Genomic DNA, 21278 nt, shown 5'->3' with positions numbered 1-21278 from the left:
AATATCTTTTTCCATCCCTTTACTTTCAATCTGTGTATGTCTTTGTGTTTTAAGTGAGTCTCTTGTGGGCAACATATAGACAGGTCTTGTTTTTTTATCCATTCAGTGACTCTGTGTCTTTTGATTGGTGCATTCAGACCATTTACATTTAGGGTAATTATCGATAGGTATGTACTTATTGCCATTGCAAGCTTTAGATTCGTGGTTACCAAAGGTTCAATGGTAATTTCCTTACTATCTAACAGTCTAGTTTAACTCACCTTGTATGCTATTGATTGACTTTTTGGGTAGTTGATTTGATTTTGCATCTGCTTAGTAATTAATTGTTCTACTTTGCTGTGGTTTTATTTCCCCTAGTGACATCTGTTTAGCCTTAGGAATTCTTCCATCTATAGCAGTCCCTCCAAAATGCACTGTAGAGGTGGTTTATGGGGGGCAAATTCTCTCAGCTTTTGCCTCTCTGAAAATTGTTTCATCCCTCCTTCAAATTTAAATGATAACCTTGCCAGGTAGAGTATTCTTGGTTCAAGGCCCTTCTGCTTCATTGCATTAACTATATCATGACACTCCCTTCTGGCCTGTAAGGTTTCTGTTGAGAAATCTCATGATAGCCTGATGGGTTTTCCTTTGTATGTGATTTTTTTTCTCTCTCTGGCTGCTTATAAAAGTCTGTCTTTATCCTTGATCTTTGCCATTTTAATTGTTATATGTCTTGATGCTGTCTTCCTTGGGTTCCTTGTGTTGGGAGATCTGTACACCTCTATGGCTTGAGAGACTATCTCCTTCACCATATTGGGGAAGTTTTCAGCAATTACCTCCTTGATGACACTTTCTATCCCTTTTTTTCTCTCTTCTTCTTCTGGTACCTCTATAATGTGAATAGGTTCCATTTGGATTGGTCACACAGTTCTCTCAATATTCTTTCACTCTTAGAGATCCTTTTTTCTCTCTGGGCCTCAGCTTCTTTGTATTCCTCTTCTCTAATTCCTGTTCCATTTACTGTCTCTTCTACTATATCCAGCCTTCTTTTAAATCCTTCCATGTATGTTTCATTTCAGATATGGAATTTCTTAATGATTGAATCTCCATCTTAAATTCTTTCCTCAGTTCTTGAATATTTTTTTGTACCTCCATGAGCATGTTTATGATTTTTATTGTGAACTCTCTTTCAGGAAGATTGGTGAGTTCAGTTTCATTTGGCCCTTTTTCTGGGGTCTATGAGATTTTGGTCTGAACCATGTTCTTTTGATGTTTCATATTTCTATGAGGTGCCCACTTGTGCCTAGAAGCTCTGGAGCTGCTCAGCCCCTAGAGTGAAGTTGGGGGTCATAGGGGAGTGGGACTGGTCTCTAGCGGGAGGAAAGATCTGTTTCCTGATTCCTGGCCGCAGTGCCTGTCTCCAGTGTCAGAGCCAGTGGGCCAAGCACACAGGTGTAAGCCTCTGTGCTTGACGTCTCTAGCTGTTGTAGGCGGGGCCTTCCTCTGGCTGGCCTGATGCCAGGGCAGTGACTCCGGCAGGCCTGGAGGAATGCACAGCATACTGCATGTCACAGTGGGAGGCCTCAGAGCTGAGTAGTCAGCCAGGGGGATGGAGTGGCTGAGGCTCTTCAGAGTTCCAAGTGGGCAGAGCGCACCCAGACAACCTTGTCCCTCTATCCCTTCTCCTGCACAGCAAGCTCTGTGCAAACCCCACCCCTTCAGCAGCTCTCTCACTGCTAGAAAGCCTCAGACCACCTGCCTTTCCCTTTATCCTAGAGTGGCCGGATGTGGATCCCCATCCTTCACAAACAGCCGGAATCTCAGTCTCTCAAGCACTCCACCTGTCCCAGCTCCCCAGCCCCACCAACCTCCAGAGCACCACACAATGTTATGTCTTTGTTCCAAAGCAGACCTCCAGGGCTGGGTGTTCAGCAGTCTTAGGCTTCCACCCCCTCCCCACTTCATTTCTCTTCTTCCTGCTGGTGAGGTGAGGTAGGGGAAGGCCTTGGGTCCCACCAGATCAAGGCTTTCATACGTTACCCTGTTTCGTGAGGTCTGCTGTTCCTGAGGTCTGTATGCAGTCTGGTGCAGCCTTCCCTCCTGTTGCTGTTCCAGGGTTAGTTGTATTAACTATATTTTTGTACTATATGTGGTTTGGGGAAGAGTTCTCCATCTCACGTCGCATGCCTCCATCTTGAATCTTCAACATGTGCTCTTTTATGTGAGAATAAACACAATGACCATATAATTCTTGGCTTTGAACAGGGGTGGGAGTCTGAGTCACTACAAGCTAGGGAGAAAGGCATTATAGGGAAGTACGGCACCATACAGAAAAGCCAGGTTTTCTTTTTAAGAGCTATTTATTTGTAATCTGTTTATCATAATCAATTAAGTACAATGTAGAATCTGAGAATCTTCAAACGAGGCCGCATCAGAGCAAAAAGAAAATAAAATAGTGAACTTTTTCTAACTGCTATAGCATGAACATAATTATACAGATTTCTTCCCACTTAACAAGAAACTTCTCTGATTAAGCTAGCCAAATGAGACGATTCTAATTAAAGCAACACAACTTTGATTAGTCAGTATTTTTTTAAAAAATGGTTTCCCTTAAATGTAAGAAAAACTTAGGAATCTCTTGATTATATTTAATTCCACTTGGAATTTAGACAATATGACCTTTTATTCAACCCAGCCTATAGGTGTTAGATTGGATTAAATATCACTATCAGTTGCCAGCTGTGATAATAGACAAAGCATGGGGCATTCTATTATCAAATTATACATTTCTATTGCCTCACCTTTAGGAAGCAAAAAAAAGGTCTCAGTGGAGTCATAAATGGTTTTATTAAAGTTCCAGTCACCTTAAGTGATTGAAAAGGTGGTAGTAATAAACCCAAATCCAGAGTCCACAAACTGTCAAGGTTTTCACTATCCTTAATTCACTGAATAACCCCTATGGAGTAGGTTAGCGTTATCCAAGTGACCAATGAAGAAGCAGAAAAATAAATGACCCATGTCATCTGGCTTGAGAACCAGAGATTATCAGAGTCAGCAGTCCTCTTCTGCTTCACTGGGAGAAAACTTTATCAGAAAAGAAAATTCACTTGCGATGGTAGAGCAAAAAGACTATGCTCTTTAGCACATCAATTACTGTTCTGACTCAAAGAAATAAAGAAAGTTGAATTGATGGAAGCAGAAGAATCTGTCAAAGCATTTTGTTTTTACTACTTCACATCATGAAAAGCTTTGAAGTTTCTTAGGCCCTAATCAATTACTCTACATTAAGGATTCTTTCATTAAAAAGTATCACTATTAAGAAATACAGGCAAGAGGAAATTCAGCAAGTAATATCAGGGTAGAGTTGCTTGAGGCAAAGTCTTGCCCATTTTCATGGCTGGAACACCCCTTGATTTCTAGGCCTAAAATAACTTTGCAATAGTTTGAAAAAAAAAAGCCGTTTGCATCTGAATTAATGGCTGAAGCATTCCTTAATGATTGTTGAAGCAAGCCTTGAAACTTAACACTTGGCACACACAACAAAAAGTTGACCTATCAATTGCATACTGAGGTACCTTGAGAAGTGATTTTAAGAAGCAGGAACAGTGACAGTGACAGGATCTAGTGGTCATGAATCACTAGGACAAAGTGGCATTCAGTGGAAAAGAAAGAAGCAATTGTCACAACTTTGGGATAAGTGGAAATGGATTATATCTTCTGTAGTGTGAGATAAACAAGAGGCTCAGGAGAGCTTGGCAGAAGGGTCCTCCCACTGCTGTTAACGCAGGGCTGTGTTTGAGGATCAACCAAATAGTGAATTATTTCTGTCCTATTTCCCCATCCAAAAAGTCCTCTTCCAGTTACTAGAAGATCATCTTTACATATACTAATTTTCTTTTACTTCAAATCACCAGAAAATGAGAGAATTTATAGAAAACAGGGCTGAGCTCTCATTCCAGATAAGCATTTCATAATTACAAGTTACCTCAAAAACAAGTATGAAAAATAAGTGAAAATCAGATTTCTGAGTTACACTAGGAGTCTCCCTATGGCAACTATGCAGGGACAGTGGTCCTGAGAAAGACTTTAGTTAAAAGGTATTCCAATCCCAGGGATCTGATCTGAGCAAATTTGGCAAATGAAGTTGCTCAAGAATAACAGGTATTACTCCAGATGGACTGAGTCTGAAACAAACTTGTTTCTAACGGCCCATGGTAGGCATGACTACAGCAGGTGAGGAAAGAGTAGCATCTTCTTCTTTCCACTGAGACGTGATGGTCTTTAGCTGAGTGTAGAATTGGATGCCCTAAAGAGAACAAAAGGGGAAAAAAAGAGAGTAAGTTAGCATATATTCCTAGGCATTTCATGGTTCCTCTGAAGGAGGTACTGTGAAATGCTACTTGTATTCCTACTTGAGGAATAGGTACACCCAAATCCAATATACTGTTCATGAGATCTATGTAAAAAAACATTTAGCATAATACCTGGCACACAATAAGTGGTCAAACCTTAGCATTCATTATGCTGAATTTAGTCAAGAGGATCTAAATGGAAAAAAAGCAACAATGTAATCTGTTAAACTTGCAAGGAGGGCATTCTGTTCCTAGAGCTGAATATTATGTGCTCTGAGATCTTAGGACATGGCTCAAATCCTGCCTCTATTCCTTACTGACTGCCATTTAACCTTGGACCTTATCTGTGACCTAATGTCCACTTCATAGCAATGCTGTGAGAGGAAAATGAAATGACATCAGAACATCCCAACAAAGTAACTGCTATTCAATAACTGTTACTTTTTCTCTCCTTCCCATGAAGAAAAAGGAATGAAGGAATGAAATATATATACTAGGCCATTTCTGACAATTGTCAGTGATAAACAGCTCTATACTGAAATAGGAAAATCCACATACCTTACAAATGTAAAGTAAAATTTCTGGTATTATACACATTCACTTCTAAATCAGCTGTAACATGTGAGCCAAAAAAATTGGGCATATTTAAGGCTTTATATATACATAATTTATTTTATAAGAATAGACTTGAGCAAAAGAGAATAGACTGTGCAGATCTAATATTTACAAAATTACTAGCAAGCTAGAAAGATATTGTTAGAAAAAAAAACACTAGATTGATTACAATACTCTTCTAGAATTGACAAAATTTGGGCCATTTTAATATATTGAAAACAACTTTAGAGATTATTACATACTTTCAATGTAGATACAACTAAAATTTACATTTTATTATTTAAGAATGATACTTTTATGTCTTCTTGCAAAATAGCAATTTGATTACCTAAGTAAGACTTCCAACTGTGTATGAGGTGTCTTTTCCTCCAAGAAGCCTCACTTACCAGATTTAGAGTAATTAAATCAAGATGGAAGAAAAAAGGACAAAAGAAACAAAAACCCCAAAACTACTTTAAGTAATAGTTTTATTCTGCTTCTCTTGAAAGAAATTTTTAATGGCAGCAAACTAGTAAATTTTGCAAAAGGTGTGACTGATGCATAAATTGGATAACTAGCCTTCAAATAACCAAAGTGTTTTCACAACCACTTGGCTATTCATATTCTGCTATGCAATCCTACTGTTAATTTTTTATTAACTTATAAAAGGAAGACTGGTATAGAAAACATGCAATTTATTCCTGAAGCTTCCAAATGTCTATTTTTATGGAATGACAAAGAACTTCAATTAGTATATTTGTTCAATACATATTCAGGCTCTGTGCCAGGTACTACAGATAAGTAGAATAGTAATTACAATGTAATGAGGGCATCTTAGCTTGGCTTAAAGAGCCCTACATGACTTGCCTACGCTTACCTCCTAATTTCATCTCTTACCACATTCCTCCTCATTCACTCACTGTGCTCCAGCCAGTTTCTGCTGTTTGAACATGCCAGACCTATTCCTGCCTTAGGACATACACCTCCTGATGAAGGATGTAGTAATAGTGGCAATCTAATCCTCCTACCCTTATGAAATATAGATACTATTATTATTATCTTCATTTTACAGATAAGAAATTTGAGACAGAGAGAGGGTATTCCTTAAGATCACACAGTTAACAACTAGCCAAGCTGGATTTGAACTCAGGCATTTGGTTCCACATCTGCTTTATTTTTCTTGTTGAGTGCTATATTTATAGTGCCTAGAAGTACAAGGGTTTGATACAAGAAGGTGCTCAAAAAAATTTCCTGTAAGTGAGAAACTATTACAGGAGAAATATGTGCAGTGGGAGCTTGAGGGCATACCCAGCTTGGATAAGAAGGGGGTGATGGTCAGAGGTGATTTACTGGAGGAGTCCATGATGTCAACTAGGACATGAGAGACGATTAAGATTTAGATGAAAGGGAGTAGTCAGGAAGAGGTAAATAGGCAGAGGAAAGGGCACAACCAAAGGCTTAGACTTCCTCATGCTCTTCCCTCAAAACTATGTTGCTTTGAGTTATTCAGAAAGAAGGAGCTTTGTAAATTTTTATCACCTTTTAAATCTTTCCTAGGGGACGTACTGACAAGCACTGCTGAACAATATGTGACCCTGCAGAAGCTGCTGGCAGGCCATTCCTTGCAGAATCCTTGTTCCTGAATATGTTCAACAAAGTTTCTTAGAAGAAAAAACTTTTAAACTTAAGTTACCTGTTTGCCATAGAAGTTGGTGTCTCCCCTGAAGGAAGATCGAGAGCCGGTGAATGAGAACATTGGCAAAGGCACTGGAATGGGGACATTCACCCCCACCTAAAGCAGAACAAATCCACGTCAACTAATAAGAAAGGACTCAAAGGAACTCTCCATTTAGAAGCACAAATGTTTGGCATCAGATAAACCAATTTTAAATATCTACCTTCCATCTCATCCTCCATCCTATGAACTTTGATTCCTGAGCAAGAAATGGGGCACTGTGGGAGACCAGAGGGGTAGTGACAGATCCTGTTTACTATCTCCCCTTAAACAGGAGACAGTAAATGGCTGCAAGAATCTCCTAGAAATTTAGTTCACAAACCTGCCCAATATCCACCAGGTGGGAATATTTCCGAGCAGTGGCTCCATTGGTGGTGAAAATGGCAGTTCCGTTTCCATATGGGTTGTTATTTACAATCTTGATGGCTTCATCCAAAGTGTCTGCCTCCAGAACCACAAGAACTGGGCCAAAAATCTCTTCTTTGTAACAGGTCATATTTGGCTGCCAGGAGTGATGCATTCAGAAAAGAAGTCAATATTTTATGTTTATTTGGTACTTTAATACCCACTGTTTACATGGATAGCTTTCATGTTAGTAATCTCTTTTCATTTCAAGTCCTTTCTTGCTGTGTTACATCTTCCAAGCTATCATATAAACAATTTGGAATTCCTATTAACTATGCCCAGACTCCTTTCTTTTAAGCACTGTATTTTTAGGTCCCATGACCTATCACTAGCTTCCTTTTTTATATCTGTATAATTTGTTTATACAGTTGTTATGCTACTGAAGTTACATGAAAATTCATTTTTTATAAAGCACATATAAAAAATGCAACATGAGAGTTTCTCCATTTAAAGAAAACCTGTGCTAAGTTTTCTGTAACATAAACAATTCATTCTCATTCACTCCTTTGCCTTCCAAATGTGTCTATATACTTATATTTCGGTATCAGGTCACATTAAACATTCAAATCATCCTTCAACACGGTAGCTAGTTAGCTACCATTTGTTGCTGATAAGTGAATTTTTCCTCTGTTCTGTGGTAAGAGATTTCATAGTTTCTACTATACTGACATTCAACTCTTGATTATTCAGGATTACTGGAGGATTAGTGGGGATATATGTATTTCAAAAAAAGCCTCCTAACTTCAATTTAATCATCAGTTTTAGCTGAGAGACTTGCAAAGTTTTGATAAATACAAATTGACAGATCAAGTCTTTTTCTTTTGTCACTGGTGAAGAGGGAGGTAAATTTTGGGCACATAGTAAGTAATAAATATTGGTTGATATGTTGATGAAGACACTGCAATAGTATAAGCTAGGCAGCCAGAATAGGAAAAAAATTAACATTAAATAAGAAACAAGTAGAAGATAGGGGTTGGCAAAATACATGTGAGCTGAATGTGGCTTGCTGCCTGTTTTTGTACAGTCCGCAAGCTAAAAATGGATTCTATATAAGTGGCTAAAAAAAAAAAAAAATCAATCACGATGTGTAAAATTACTTGAAAATAAAAATTCCATTGTCCATAAAGTTTTACTGGAACACAGCCATACAATGTTAATGGCTGCTTTGACACTAAAATGTCAGTTTAGTTGAATAGTTGTGACAGAGACCATATATCTATCCCTGCAAAGCTGAAAATATTTCCCTTTGTGGAAATTTGCCAACCACCCCTATAGCAGAGAGGTAGGTATCAGGAAGGGAAGCTCACTCAGACTCTGGATAAAATAAGTGAGTAATCCTGGCATGAGATAAGATCTCTAGTTGTTAAAGGTCTTCATTTATAAATTGGAGGGATGAGATTCCATAGCCTCTACGTCGCTTGAAGCAAAGAATCCAGAGTTGTTCACCTTGACATTTGAGATGATGGTTGGTCCAACAAAGTTGCCATTTTCATAGCCTTTGACTTTAATTTTTCGACCATCAAGAAGGACTGAAGCTCCCTCTTTTGTTCCACTATCAATCAGATTACAGACTCTTTCTTTTGCCTGGGGGCTGATTAGAGGACCAAGATCAGCTCCAGGCTGGTCTCCTGTAAAACAATACATAAGTATTTAGGGTTTTTGTTAACATAAATTGCGATTGTTAACGAAAGATTAATCCAAATGACAAGTAAAGTATAAAGAGGCAATGTTAAGAATAGATGTGATTACTCCTATTGGCCAAGGCCAAGGCTGAAACCTAGAGCTTAGTGTCATAGATGCCAAGTCTAGAGGAACAAGGCAGATAAGTTTACCTGCATTGACTCTCAGGTTTTTGGCCCGCTCCACCAGCTCTGGCAGCCACTTCTTAGCTTCTCCCACAAGAATTGCTGTTGAAAGAGCCATGCAGCGCTGACCAGCAGCTCCAAATGCTGCCCCAACCAGCTGGTTCAGGGTATTTTCCTTATTGGCATCTGGCATGACTACCCCATGGTTCTTGGCTCCCTAAGGAAATAAAGTACAAGAAATCTTTGGCAAAATGTAATTAGGCTAAGAAATTAAGCAAAGAATCTGAGATTTCAAATGAGAATTTAAGGAGAACTACAGAATTTATCTTTTATAGCTTTGAGGATAGATTTATTATTGAAAGAAGAGAGGGGATGCGAACTCAACAGTCCAAGCAGATTTATTGCTAAACCTGAGAGGGACCCCTCTGTCCTGGCCAGCAGAACAAAGGAAAAAGAGGGTCTCTAACAGGTCAAGAGGCTTTTCATGGCCAGGGTTTCTGGTGGGCTCTTTGAGGGGAGGGGTCAGGAAAAGTGGGCTTGTGGCTTGCTGACGTGTCCTCTGGAGGATGCTTGAAGCCTAAGTAAGATGACACCTAGGTCTCTCTGAGATGGTGGGTGGGCTTATTCAAAAGGTGGTTTTCAGGTCCAGATTCTATCAGTTATTTTGGTACTGCTAAAGTCTTGGTAACATGGAGCAAATCTCCAGGTTACTGTTTTTTCCACTGTCTCAGCTGATAAGCCAATATGTGTTTACTTAGATCAAAATCATTACCAAAAAAAAAAAAGGAAGATGAAAAAGCCCCAGTCACATTCAGTCAAACTGACAGGCTATAAATATTGCATCCAGGAACCAAGGAGATCTCCCTTCTCTTTCTTAAGTTACATAGGAAGAAATCTGTTGTCTGCTGGGGCTTCCTGTTACAGGAAAAGCTGCTAGTAATAATGCCAGTAGCTAGCCGAAAGGCATAATAGGAGGTAGCCCTCCTGACACCCAATTTCTGGAATGAGGTTCCCCAAACTGGCTTGCTTCAGATACACTGACTCATAAATTTATTTTCAATGTAGGATAACTTATAGTCACTTCCACACAACTGTTTACAGATACAGGAGTTCCCCCTCATCCACAGTTTCACTTTCTGTGGTTTCAGTTACCCACAAACACAGTCCAAAAGCAGATGATCCTCCTCCTAATGTACTGTTGTCAGAAAGTCAATAGTAGCCTAACACCAAGTCACAATGCCTGTGTCATTCATCTCACCTCATCTCATAAGGTACAAATTTTATCATCTTACATCCTTACAAGAAGGGTGAGTACAGTATGATACTTTAAGGGGGAGAGGGAACCACATTCACACAGCTTTCATTACAGTGTATTTTTATAATTCTATTTTATTATAGTTATTAATCTCTTACTATGTCTAATTTATAAATTAAACTTTATCATAGGTCTGAATGTATAGAAAAAAACATATTTACATATAACAGGGTTCAGTACTATCCAGTTTCAGGCATCTACTGGGGGGGGTCTTAGAACACAACCACCCCAGATTAAGAGGGGATACTATATAATTATAGTTGACTGCATTGATAGATGCCATGTCTGCTACTTAATTTTATGCCATTACACATGGTATACTGCTTAGACACAGAATACATTCAATAAATATGTAGTAAACTGGAGAGGCTAAGGTCAAATTGGCTAAAACATTCAGCCATGAAAAAAAGTGGGCATATCATGAACAGTTCTCAAGCCTGTGCATAGATGGTTATCCTTTCTGCAACATCAGCCAAAGGGAAGAAAGTAAAAACCGGACTTTATATTTTAGCACCACAGAATTGCTAATTATTTGGCAAGGAGCTAGAAAGAGAACAGCAAAACTATGCAACCAAGTACACCACACTCACATACAGGGATAACTGGCTCTTTCCAATGCTTTGGATAGCCTGGACACTTAGGGAAGATATCTCGTAGTTAGGACATGCCTTAAAAGAAGGAAGGACAAAAGGCTAGAAAAGCATGATACAAGGAAAAAAAAGGGCTGGAACCATAATTCAGCTGTTACTGCTAAAGCCCAAAGAATTTGAGTAACACTCCTAGGGAGAAATTTGTCTTTTGTTACCCAGATTAGTTTTGTAAGGCAAAAGGTAATGTAAGTGACTTAGAATAAAACTCATCACAAGGTTCATGGTTAAAAGGAGGACATTCAGGATGAAATGGAAATAAGACATATTGGCCAGCTGAAGGGCTCTTTGTAGGCTATTTCAATACATACAGCAGAACTTGGGGGGAAAAGGAATAAGAAGTCACCATGTTGGCTTGAACTCTCTTGCCATGTCTTGACCCTCTTTCGAAGATGTACTCTCCTGCCTGGTTAGATCCCACAAAGCTGATTGCTTTGATATCCGGATGATCACAAATGAAGTTTACAGCTTTAAGAAGAAAATGAATGATCACCACGAAGGAACAAGCTATGGGCTTTTCAACATGGCAAACCTCCCCTTTTCCCACTACTATGAATGAGAAGTTTTCATACTTTTAAATTTAAGTATCATTGATACACAATCTTACATTGGTTTCAAACAGACAAAGTGGGTCAACAGTGCTATACTACCATCCCCATGACCAACTTATATTATGATAGAGAATTTTTGTGCCTCTTTATCCCCCTCCCCACCCACCCACCCTAACACCTCCCCCATGGTAACTGCTAGTTACTTCTCAGTATCTATGAGTTATTGCTGTTTTGTTCCTTCTGTTTTACTTTGTTTTTCTATTCCACAAATAAGTGAGATCACATGGTATCATACTTTTGTTTTTCTACCTTGGATTCCCTATTTTGAAGTTCTCTCTTTCCTTGTTCTTTAAAGTATAAATTATGTTTAACCTCTTCCCCTTCCTTATTTTCTCATTTGCTTTTTTACTTCTAATCTAACTTGGAAGGCCCCAACTCCTATTTTCCTCCAAAATAATAGCCTTTCAATACTCAACTCTTCCTTTTGTCCTTTAAGAATATGATAGTTCCTCAACTGTAACCATATACTGGCACTGTGAGTTACTATTGTGCCTTCATGTGAGAGGCAATGTAGCATAGCATTTAAAAGTAAAAACCAGGGCAGCCTTCCTGGGCTTTGATAGTTTCTAGCAGTGAGACTTCGGGCATATTACTTAATTGCATTATGCCTCCATTTTCTTATTTAAAAAATAAACAATAGTATCTACCTCAATGACATATTGTAAATATTAAATGAGATAATATATGAAAGGCACTAGGAACAGTGCCTGAAACACAGAAGTGCTTTTTAAGTGTTAGCTATTATTATTTAAATTAGAAGGTCTTCAGTATCTCTGAGGTCTATAAATTCTCTGAGCTAAATATCCTCATAAATCCTCTCAATTTTGAAACTAACACTTTCCCTTTAATCTTATCTGTGTCTTGCCCCAGTCCCTATTTCTTTGTCCCACAGTGTGCTGCAGGGCAAGGAGCACTGCTACTCCCCACCCAGTTCCTCTGTACACCATGATGACAATACAGTCAACAAGCTTACCTTCAAACATGAAGGTTACTATTAGTCAATCCCTTCCTCCCTAGGTTCCTTATCTTAAAACACCCCATCACCCCTCAAGATTTTCGATTTTTTTGGCAGCCAGATTAAGTGCCATGTACAGAAGGGCAGTTACCTTCATGTTGTCCATGAATGATGTTCAGTGTTCCATCAGGGGCACCAGAGTCTTGGAGCAACTTCGCAAGAAGCATAGTGGCTCCAGGGACTCGCTCTGATGGCTTCATTAGGAAGGTATTTCCACACACCATGGCCATGGGAAACATCCAAAGGGGGATCATGGCAGGAAAATTGAATGGAGCAATGCCTGCACACACCCCCAGAGGCAAACGGTAGGAGAAAAGGTCCATGTCCTTGGTGATGGATGGCATGGTCTCTCCCAGTATGAGGGATGTCACACTGCAGGCATGCTCGACCACCTCTGGAACACAAAAGACTAGTCAGGCTACCAGCTTTCCACATGGCAATACTTAAGCTTTGTCATGCTCTAGTCAGCCCTGAGGACAGGGAGTGGCTCAGGCCAAAAACAGAGGGAAGAAACACTGACTTGACCTTCCAGTGAAGGGGTTGTACAAAATCAGATTCTCTGAATGGGAAAACGTGAAATGCATATGCCTACTGGAAGGGCATTCAAATAAAATAGTGAAGTAAACCAATCTCATGACACCTGAGAAGTAAGTACTGCCATTGCCCATAGTATTAAAAAAAAATTAACATTGGATAGCAAAATCTGTATAAAGGAAGAAGTAACCTCCTGTTCTCAGAACTTTGCCTCCCATCTCTTCCTTTGCTCCTTCCCAGGGCCCTTGAACTCCCCATGAGGGTCTCCCAGCTTACGAAGGCCTCGAAATACATCTCCTTCGGCATCTGCTAGGGTCTTCCCTTGTTCCAGGGTGATCAACCTGGCAATTTCTTTCTAGAGAGCAAACACAAATGGAAACCAATGCAAGGATGTACCTCTTTTAGTTCTTAGGTAGCCAAGAAAGAACAAAACTGGGGAAGAAGTACTATGGAGAGAACCATGATCTGTCTCTCTGGATTACAGATTAGGGAAGGCAGCTAAAAAGGCTTCTGTGAATGACACTATTCAGATTTAGATATCAACAGCTTAGAAAATGATACCATTCAGATTTCTTACCAAGTTTTCTTTAATGAGTTGTTGATAGCGGAGCAGGACCTGCTGGCGGCTTAATACTGAAGTGTCTGCCCAGATGGGAAAAGCACGTTTGCAGGAAGCAACGGCTGCATACATTTCAGCCTTGGTGGCCTGAGGAACCCGACCAATGACCTCATTGGTGGCCTGATGGGAAAAAGGAGCACATTGTTCTTTGCTCCCTGCCTCACCTTCTCCATTTTTCATCTATAGTCGCAGAGGCAGTATTATGTGCTTCACAAAAGACAGCCAGGTCCCCACTTTCCTACCATGTTCCCAGGATTCTAGGCTAGTCAGTTTAAGATCCAAAGCAGGCTCACTTACTGGGTTGTGGATGTCGATCCATTTCTCACTTTTGGATTCAACAAATTCCCCATCAATGAAGAGCTTTACAGTTGGCTGGGGAAGGAAGGGGGAACACAAACTTTGTATTAATTGCTTTACTTCTCTCTTCTTCTTTCACAAAGAGGAAAGAATTCAGGCTGATAATTGAGTGTTCTGCTCTATGCAAATGTCACCATTGAGAAAGAGATACACAGTATGCTTATGTATAGCATTTATTAAGATGTCGCAGAGCTTCTCAATACTGTGATCTCTCTGAGAATGGGAAATTCCCTGCTAATCACACAGCGAAACTCCATGAGTAAACATGTCACTGTGACACTTATACTAAACAAGCAGCAGTCTGGTTTATAAAGATTGGCTATTATGACTTGCTGGCCCAGCTGACTTTCTGTCACACTACCATGAGCATGTATTACCTTAATGAACAAGGATTTTTAAAGAAATATTTGTACCTATTTACAGTTTTTCTGAGAAGTAGCTTGCTTTTATTAAATTTTCAAAGGCGTCTGTGGATCAAAAATGGTGAAGGACTACTGTATTATGGTATGTGCATCCTTCTTATAGAAAGAATTTTGAGCACCAATTCTTCAGGTACTGCAAATGGCTGATAGAATGTTTATAAAAACAATTCTAAAGGTTGTTAAGAAGAAGACAACTATCTAGCAGGGTCAATAAAACCTCTAAAAGCCATGAAAATATTTGTATCTTTTGACACAGTCATCTTATTTCAGAAGGGGAATAACCAAAAAGAAGGAAAACACTATATACATAAATATTTGTTTTATAAAATTGAAAAGTTGAATCAACATAAGCATCATATGGGGTAATTATTAGTTAATTCAGGCTATATTACTTGATGGAATGTTATGCAGTCATTAAAAATCACAACTAAAAAGACTACCTTGCAATACTGATAATGCTTACAACAGACACAATATTAGATTAAAAAAACTAGGAGAAAATTTCACATATACTCTGATCACAATTAGGTAAAAACAAATGGGAATATCCAAAAAGTAGACTGGATTCCTTTGCACAAGTCAACCTTTAGGGCCAAAGAAACTCACCACTGAGGAAGAAGAGAATGAGGAAGCTGGACACCAGGTGGAGCTCACCTTGGAAGAGACCTGTGGGGTAAAAGAATGATTATTTTGAAAAATGAAGGCAGAAAATTATTAAAAACTTATCAAATGGCTACTATATGCTTAACATTATCCTAGTTACTGTGAATACATGAGAAAAGACTTAGTATTTGCCCTTAAGGGTCATATAGTCTTTAAAGGAAAAACATACAAGACTATTAGACACAGCAAAGTATGAGAAAACAATAAACCATAATGATCACATCCTTAATTCCAGGACAGTCCTTATTTAAAAAATGTTTTTTATTAGACTCTATTTTCCCAACTTTTGGCCTGGAAAATATAATCACCATAAACCTAACAATATGAAAACACTTAGCATAATATTTAACACAATGGGTGTTGAATATAAGATAGATAGAAGTGTCAAATGTAAGTATGATATGCTCACACAAATAGTTCAACACAGATGTTCATAGAAACTTTATTTCTAATAGTCCAAAAGTTAGAAACAACCCAATATCCACCACGGGATGGGTGAATAAGGAAACAACTCAGCAAAAAAAAGTAATGACCTATCAATACAGATAATAATATGGAAAACTGTAATTATACTGAATCAAAGAAGTCAGACATAAAGAGTGTACACTGTATGATCCATTTATATAAAACTAGAAAATGCAAACTAGTCTAGTGTCAATAAGCAGATCAGTGATTGCCTGAGGATAATCAGGAATGAAGAAAAGGAGGGTTAAGGGAAACTTTTTGGGATGACGGAAATGTTCATTACCTTGATTGTGATGATGTTTTCACAGATATACACAAATATGAAAACTTATCAAATTGTACACTTTAAATATGTTCAGTTTATATCAATTTTATTTCAATACAGCTGTTTAAAAAGTACCATACGTACTTTAGAAAAAGAATGTGTTGTATGGGTAATACTTAATAGGGTATAGTCAGGAAATGCAGGGGTCAGTCACAATAAAATAATTCTCTATAAAACATAGCTTGTATGTGTGCTATGGAAGTAGATTTAAGAAATATTCAAGCCTAATTAAAGTGAGCACACTGAAACCTAGGGGCTGGGATATACAAGAAAGCTGTCATCTAATAATTTATTATCTTGTCTGAAGACATGGTAACCAAAGGGTTTAGGGCTGCATGAAGTGCAAGAATTTGTTTGTGATCCTGCAGCACTGTCCAGAGGAAACAGTGCTGATCCTTCCAAATGCCTAGTTGGCTTCCTCTCCTGTTCCCACAAAAGCTATCTCAAACCATCAACACTCTCCCTGGAGCCCACTGTGTCTTATTTATTGCCATGTTCCCAATACTAAGAGTACTTGATATATGTAAGTGTTCAGTAAATACCTACTGAAAAAATGAAGGATCCACTGGAAAGCTCACTGCCCTCCCTGCCCAGACAAGGCAGATGTCCCCTTTTTGTACTCCCACAGCAGTCAGTACTTCCGCTATCAGTTTATCTGTGTCGTAACTGCCTGGGCCCTTGTCTATTACCTAAACGACTAAATTCTATGAGGATTGGCGCTGCATTAGTCTTGTTCACCTACTTTACAGAATTATTGTCATCAATTTTGTTCATATTTTAAAAATAGCTAGCAAGTAGTTGGTGCTTGTTAAAAATTATTATTATAAATCCTTTTTGTTCTCCTTGCTATTTCAAAACCTACCAATTCTCTTAAAACTTCCCACTCTGCTGCTTCCCTTCTCACTTTCAGGAGCTGACCTTGTTTCTCCTACTTCAGAGGAAACAGAAATCATCAGATGAGAACTTCCTTAACTTCCTACTAGCAAATATACAAAACTGACACATACCCACCCTTTCTTCCTCCCTTCCTCTTATGATGGAGGAGGTACCTAGCAAGCTTTGTGACTGGGAGACAGAGGTGCACAATCAATATCTGTGGACTGACCGAAGATGTGTCTTTCCTCCGATCTAAGGCTAATCTCTGCACCTGTACTCTGAAGCCAACCTTGCCTGCTGCCCCAGCTGCTTCCATGGATTATCCTTTCTTTTAACTTAAATCCTTCTCCATCCAATAGCAAAGATTCTCAAAACTAATTACCTTTATTTCCTCATTTCCTACTAACTGTTCAACCCCCTCCAGCGTTCATGACCAAACGACAGGGATTTCCTACATCCCATGGACTCTTCTCAGTCCTCCTTGTACTTGACCTTTTCACACCTTTTTGTCTTCTGTGATGCCCTGGTATATCTCTTATGTCACTTCTCTGCATTCTTTGCTGGCTCATCTTCTTCAACCTGGCCGCTAACCGTTCAAGTTCCTTAAGGGTTGGCCCTCTTCCTCTCCTCCCACCAACCTGCTCTGCTTCTTCTAGCCCACCTTCAGTGAACAGGGCCACTATTCCCTAGTTGTCCAAGCAGAAACCTTCATGTCACCCCAACTCTTCCCTCTCTCTCCACAGTGAATCAAACAAGGCCTCACAATCCATCTTAGTAGAAGTTTTTGGAATATACTTTTTTCTCTACCTGTCCTGCCATCATCCCAGTCTATACCATCATTGACTCTCACCTAGAATTCATTAACTGTTTCCCAACAGAACTCCTGGCCTCCAATCTTAAACCTTCTGAATCTGGTTTCCTTCCCATAGCTAGAGGACCTTTCTAAATCACAAATCTGGTCAGATCACTCCCTTGTTTAAAACCTTCTAACAGCTTTCCACTGCCTTTGGCATAAAGACTAATCTTTATATTGCTTAGAAGACACTATATAATGTCTGCTTCTTCAGTTTCATAGCTTGCCACTTCCCTCCTTGCTCTCTATGCTCCAGCTCTTTGGAACATGATTTGTTGCTCTTTTCGCCCTTGCATGTGTTGTACCCTCTTGCCTGAAACTGTTTCATTCCATTTTCTTGGCTCACTCCTATTACTTAGCTCCCCACTTAGCCATCACTTTGGATGAGACCAGTCAGTTTTGCAGGTTTGCTGGTAGAACGTTGAGGGAGTTCTCATCTGATGGTTTCTGTTTCCTCTGAAACAGGAAAAACAAGGTTAACTCTTGAGAGTGAGAAGAGAAGGAGCAAAGTTGTAAGGTCTAGGCTAAGTACTTCACTATGGAGTTCATAAAATACCTGAATTCCTCATTTTCTCTTATGACATTATGAAATAATAGTTTGCTTAATTGTTAAGTCTCTCTCCCCTTAAATCACTAGACAGTTGTGTCCTCAGCCCTAAACACCATTCCTGGAATAGAGTAAGCACTTGGTAATATTTTGCAGAATGAAAGAATGAGAACTCCTAAGCAATTATTTGATATTAATTTTGTTTCATGTACTCTCTTATAGGGCAGAAAATGCATGGATCAGCCAACTTGAGCATTCTAGGTCTTAGTTTTATTTTTTCACTTGTACACAGCCTCCCCATTGTTAAGAGGGCATAGAAGGCACTCTTAACAATATCTGATAAAACATTATCATATAATTTTTGACAGGTTAGACCTCCTATCTTTTCTTCACTTCCCAAGAAACATTCATTAGCTCCATTGCCAAAGAAACTATTCTATGTCCAGGCATACAAAACTTCTTGCTCTCTAATGTTTATTTCAATTCTTGCTATTTCCTTTACCACAAACTTTCTTCTTCCCTTGGCTAAAGACCTGCTCATCTTGTAAGACTCGGTTGACCAGAGCCAACTCCTTTTGGAAACATTTCCTGCATTGCACAGTTGAGTCTGAGGTTCTTTCCCTCTGTTCCTGCAGTCCTCTATGGTACTAGAGGGAGCATGAAGGGGCAAGGAACGCAGTACCCTTTGAGCTCCTACTGTAAGCACTTATCATTGCATTACAATAAGGGAGCTTCAGTGAGTACTTTACTTACCTCTCCTTTCCCAAAACCTGGGATCATGCCTGACACAAAGAAATGCCAAGACTTAAGTCTTGAATTCTCAGCCCCAGAAGTTGCTAGTTGGGAGACCTTGGATGACCTTAAGTGTCAGGTAATATATTTCATTATACTCATTAATTCTAATCTTCACAAGTATTCTTAAAACTAGAAGTGGTGGAGCTGGGACAGAATCCAGGTGTGATTGTGAGGCCTATGGTGTTTAAACCACATCACTGAGGCATGTCACTGGGTCTCCTTAAGACTGGTTTTCTTATGTCTGAATGAGAGTGATAATTACATAAGAATCAGTTCTAGGTAAGTTTCACTAGCCACCACAATAGAGAAGATAAGCTGAATATTTAAAATTACTGAAAATATAAACTCTCTCCTTTACAGATCCTTTTAATAGTTCTCTAAAACTTCCAGAATCTAGACTACTTTTTATTGAAGTTCCATGTTACAGTAACTCCTAGTTGGCTAATACTATTTCTGGGTTTTCCAGGTCAACTTCAGAAGTTTCCTCAAATGAATCAGAAAATATTGTCTCTTTCCAAATTAAAGTACATGGAAAGGGAGATTCTTCTTTTTGATTCAAAGGACAAAGTATCTTCTTAAGGTTTTCAGTGACTAATTGTGATGGCAGGGAGGCAAAGGAAAAAAATCAATTTCAGTAATAGGCTTCAAAGAGAAGTTGGTATAATGGAAAATATAGGGTGGAAAGTTTGTGTATTTAAAAAGATACTAGAAAGACAGAACTAGCATCACAGCAAAAAACACATGAGGGAAGCTGGCCCATCTGACAAGCCCTTCCAAACCACCCTCCAAACTCATTAAATAGCATATTCAAACACAGACCTTTGCTGACTCTAAGAATCTTAAAAATGCATAAGCTCCTGCAGTGGAACTCACTGAAGCCTGATAAATACTAATATTATCTGAAAATCCAGCAATATAGAGGAAGAAGTAAGTTTCTAGGTTGGATATGTTGAGTGAGAGAGGCTATGTTGTTTCTTGCAAGCTGGAGAAATGTTACCTGCAATAAATCTTGCCTCATATTCTAAGTCCTTGCCAGGCTGTGAACAACAGGGGACAGGCTATGAACAGAGTTGGAATCACAGCGTTAGGCATGCAGCTCCTGCAGCGCTCCCACCTCTCCTTGTGCTGGCTTTAGAGAGGATCCCATCTCCCAGTTGAGGGTGTGTTGGCACACTAAGAACTAACTGTGCGGCAGGAACTTGGAATTTAACACTTGTTATCTTTTTTGGCTCCCATTTTCTACCAGTTGTTTTACAAATGTTTAGTCCCTTGCATGTGCTTGGAACGTACTAGTAGCATAACTGTGTGTCCTTATTTACAACCAACATGAACACTGTAACTTTGCTGAGAGAAAGTTTAACTTAAAGTTTTGGCACGAAAAGGGACTGCCTGTGGAAAAGACAAAGAGCCATAGCTGGAAAACAACTCAGCAAATGGTTGCTTTTAGGTAAAACCTAGTGTACACGTCTAGAAGGAGATTCAAAGTTCAGTCACTGACCCTCGCTCCTCGTGTGCCGCCTCCTTCTTTGCCTCGAAGTACAGACAGTGAAGTAGGGCAGGGGAAGGGAACAATCCGAAAGTTCCCCGCAGGTGAAAGAGCTTTAAGAAAGGTGACCAGAAAGAGGGGTTTCGGGGGGGAAGGGATTTGTCTGGAGCAGAGGGGAAAGGGAAAGCCGGCGGGCGGCCGGAGAGGGGATGGCAAGGCAGTGACAGTAAGGATAGGACAGGGCTGGAAGAGGACAGTGGGCCAGGGCCAGAAAAGAGGAGGTTCAGAACTTAGAAGGGCGGGAATCCAGCGGAGATAGTCCAGGGCGGAATCCAAGGAGGGCAGATACGGAGAGAGGGTGATAGGGCCGCACGAGTCCAGGGCAAACAGGAGGGTCGGCCAAAAAAGGGGTTGGCTCAGAGAGTGGCCGGAAAAGACCCAGCTCCTAGCTTCGCTATCCCTCGGCGCCACCCTCACTCGCCTGCAGGATCCGGATCCGCACTGCCGCCACCGCCATGGTTCTCTGCCGCCTCTTCTCCTCTGAGAGCCCCTACAGAGAGTGATTCCCCAGGAGCACTACCGCGGCCTGGCCTTGCCTCTCCAACGTGTTGGAGAGAGCCATTCCCCCTAGCCAATTACATGTCCAAACACCTGGCTCCACCCCCCCTCAGTCCCTATCTTGCGGATATGCGATTGGTCAGAAGTGGAAGAGCTCCCACCTCAGCAAATTCTGTTGGCGGAGGTAGCGAAGACACCCCTGACTTGGGTACTCTATACTGAGCACAAGGGGAAGACGCCCCCTAATCGGGAACCCTGATTGGCCATAGGCACGACATTGGCCCCGCCCCCTCACTGAGGAAAGTAAATAAGATCCAAGA

The 21278-nt window shown here is 39.9% G+C and overlaps 2 protein-coding genes across 5 annotated transcripts in view; one reads left to right on the top strand and one right to left on the bottom strand.

Annotated features, from left to right (window-relative positions):
* Nucleotides 1-6818, top strand: part of BBOF1 (basal body orientation factor 1) — a 56717-nt gene extending 49899 nt beyond the window's left edge. For both annotated transcript variants that reach the window (XM_073242140.1, XM_073242141.1), the window contains one exon: nt 6483-6818. In XM_073242140.1, coding sequence (XP_073098241.1) covers nt 6483-6494 — 12 coding nt within the window. In that variant the 3' untranslated portion in view covers nt 6495-6818. The remainder of the gene's footprint in view (nt 1-6482) is intronic.
* ALDH6A1 (aldehyde dehydrogenase 6 family member A1) lies at nt 2321-21038 on the bottom strand. 3 transcript variants are annotated; one of them, XM_073242138.1, is made up of 13 exons: nt 20882-21038; nt 14997-15056; nt 13909-13983; nt 13570-13731; nt 13269-13347; nt 12550-12852; nt 11179-11300; nt 8898-9087; nt 8512-8693; nt 6983-7162; nt 6824-6878; nt 6619-6717; nt 2321-4285 (listed from the first exon to the last, which is right to left on the bottom strand). In XM_073242138.1, the coding sequence occupies exons 1-13, from the start codon at nt 20915-20917 to the stop codon at nt 4128-4130; spliced, it is 1701 nt and encodes a 566-aa protein (XP_073098239.1). In that variant the 5' UTR covers nt 20918-21038; the 3' UTR covers nt 2321-4127. The 3 variants fall into 3 exon arrangements, with proteins under 3 accessions (XP_073098239.1, XP_017497985.1, XP_017497986.1); XM_017642496.3 differs by lacking the exon at nt 6824-6878; XM_017642497.3 differs by lacking the exons at nt 6619-6717; nt 6824-6878.
* Nucleotides 21039-21278: the final 240 nt, after the last annotated feature.

The sequence above is a fragment of the Manis javanica genome, chromosome 8 (assembly GCF_040802235.1).
Source record: "Manis javanica isolate MJ-LG chromosome 8, MJ_LKY, whole genome shotgun sequence".
NCBI lineage: Eukaryota > Metazoa > Chordata > Mammalia > Pholidota > Manidae > Manis > Manis javanica.
The sequence above is the reverse complement of the archived record's forward strand: the minus strand, read 5'-3'. Positions and strand labels throughout refer to the sequence as shown.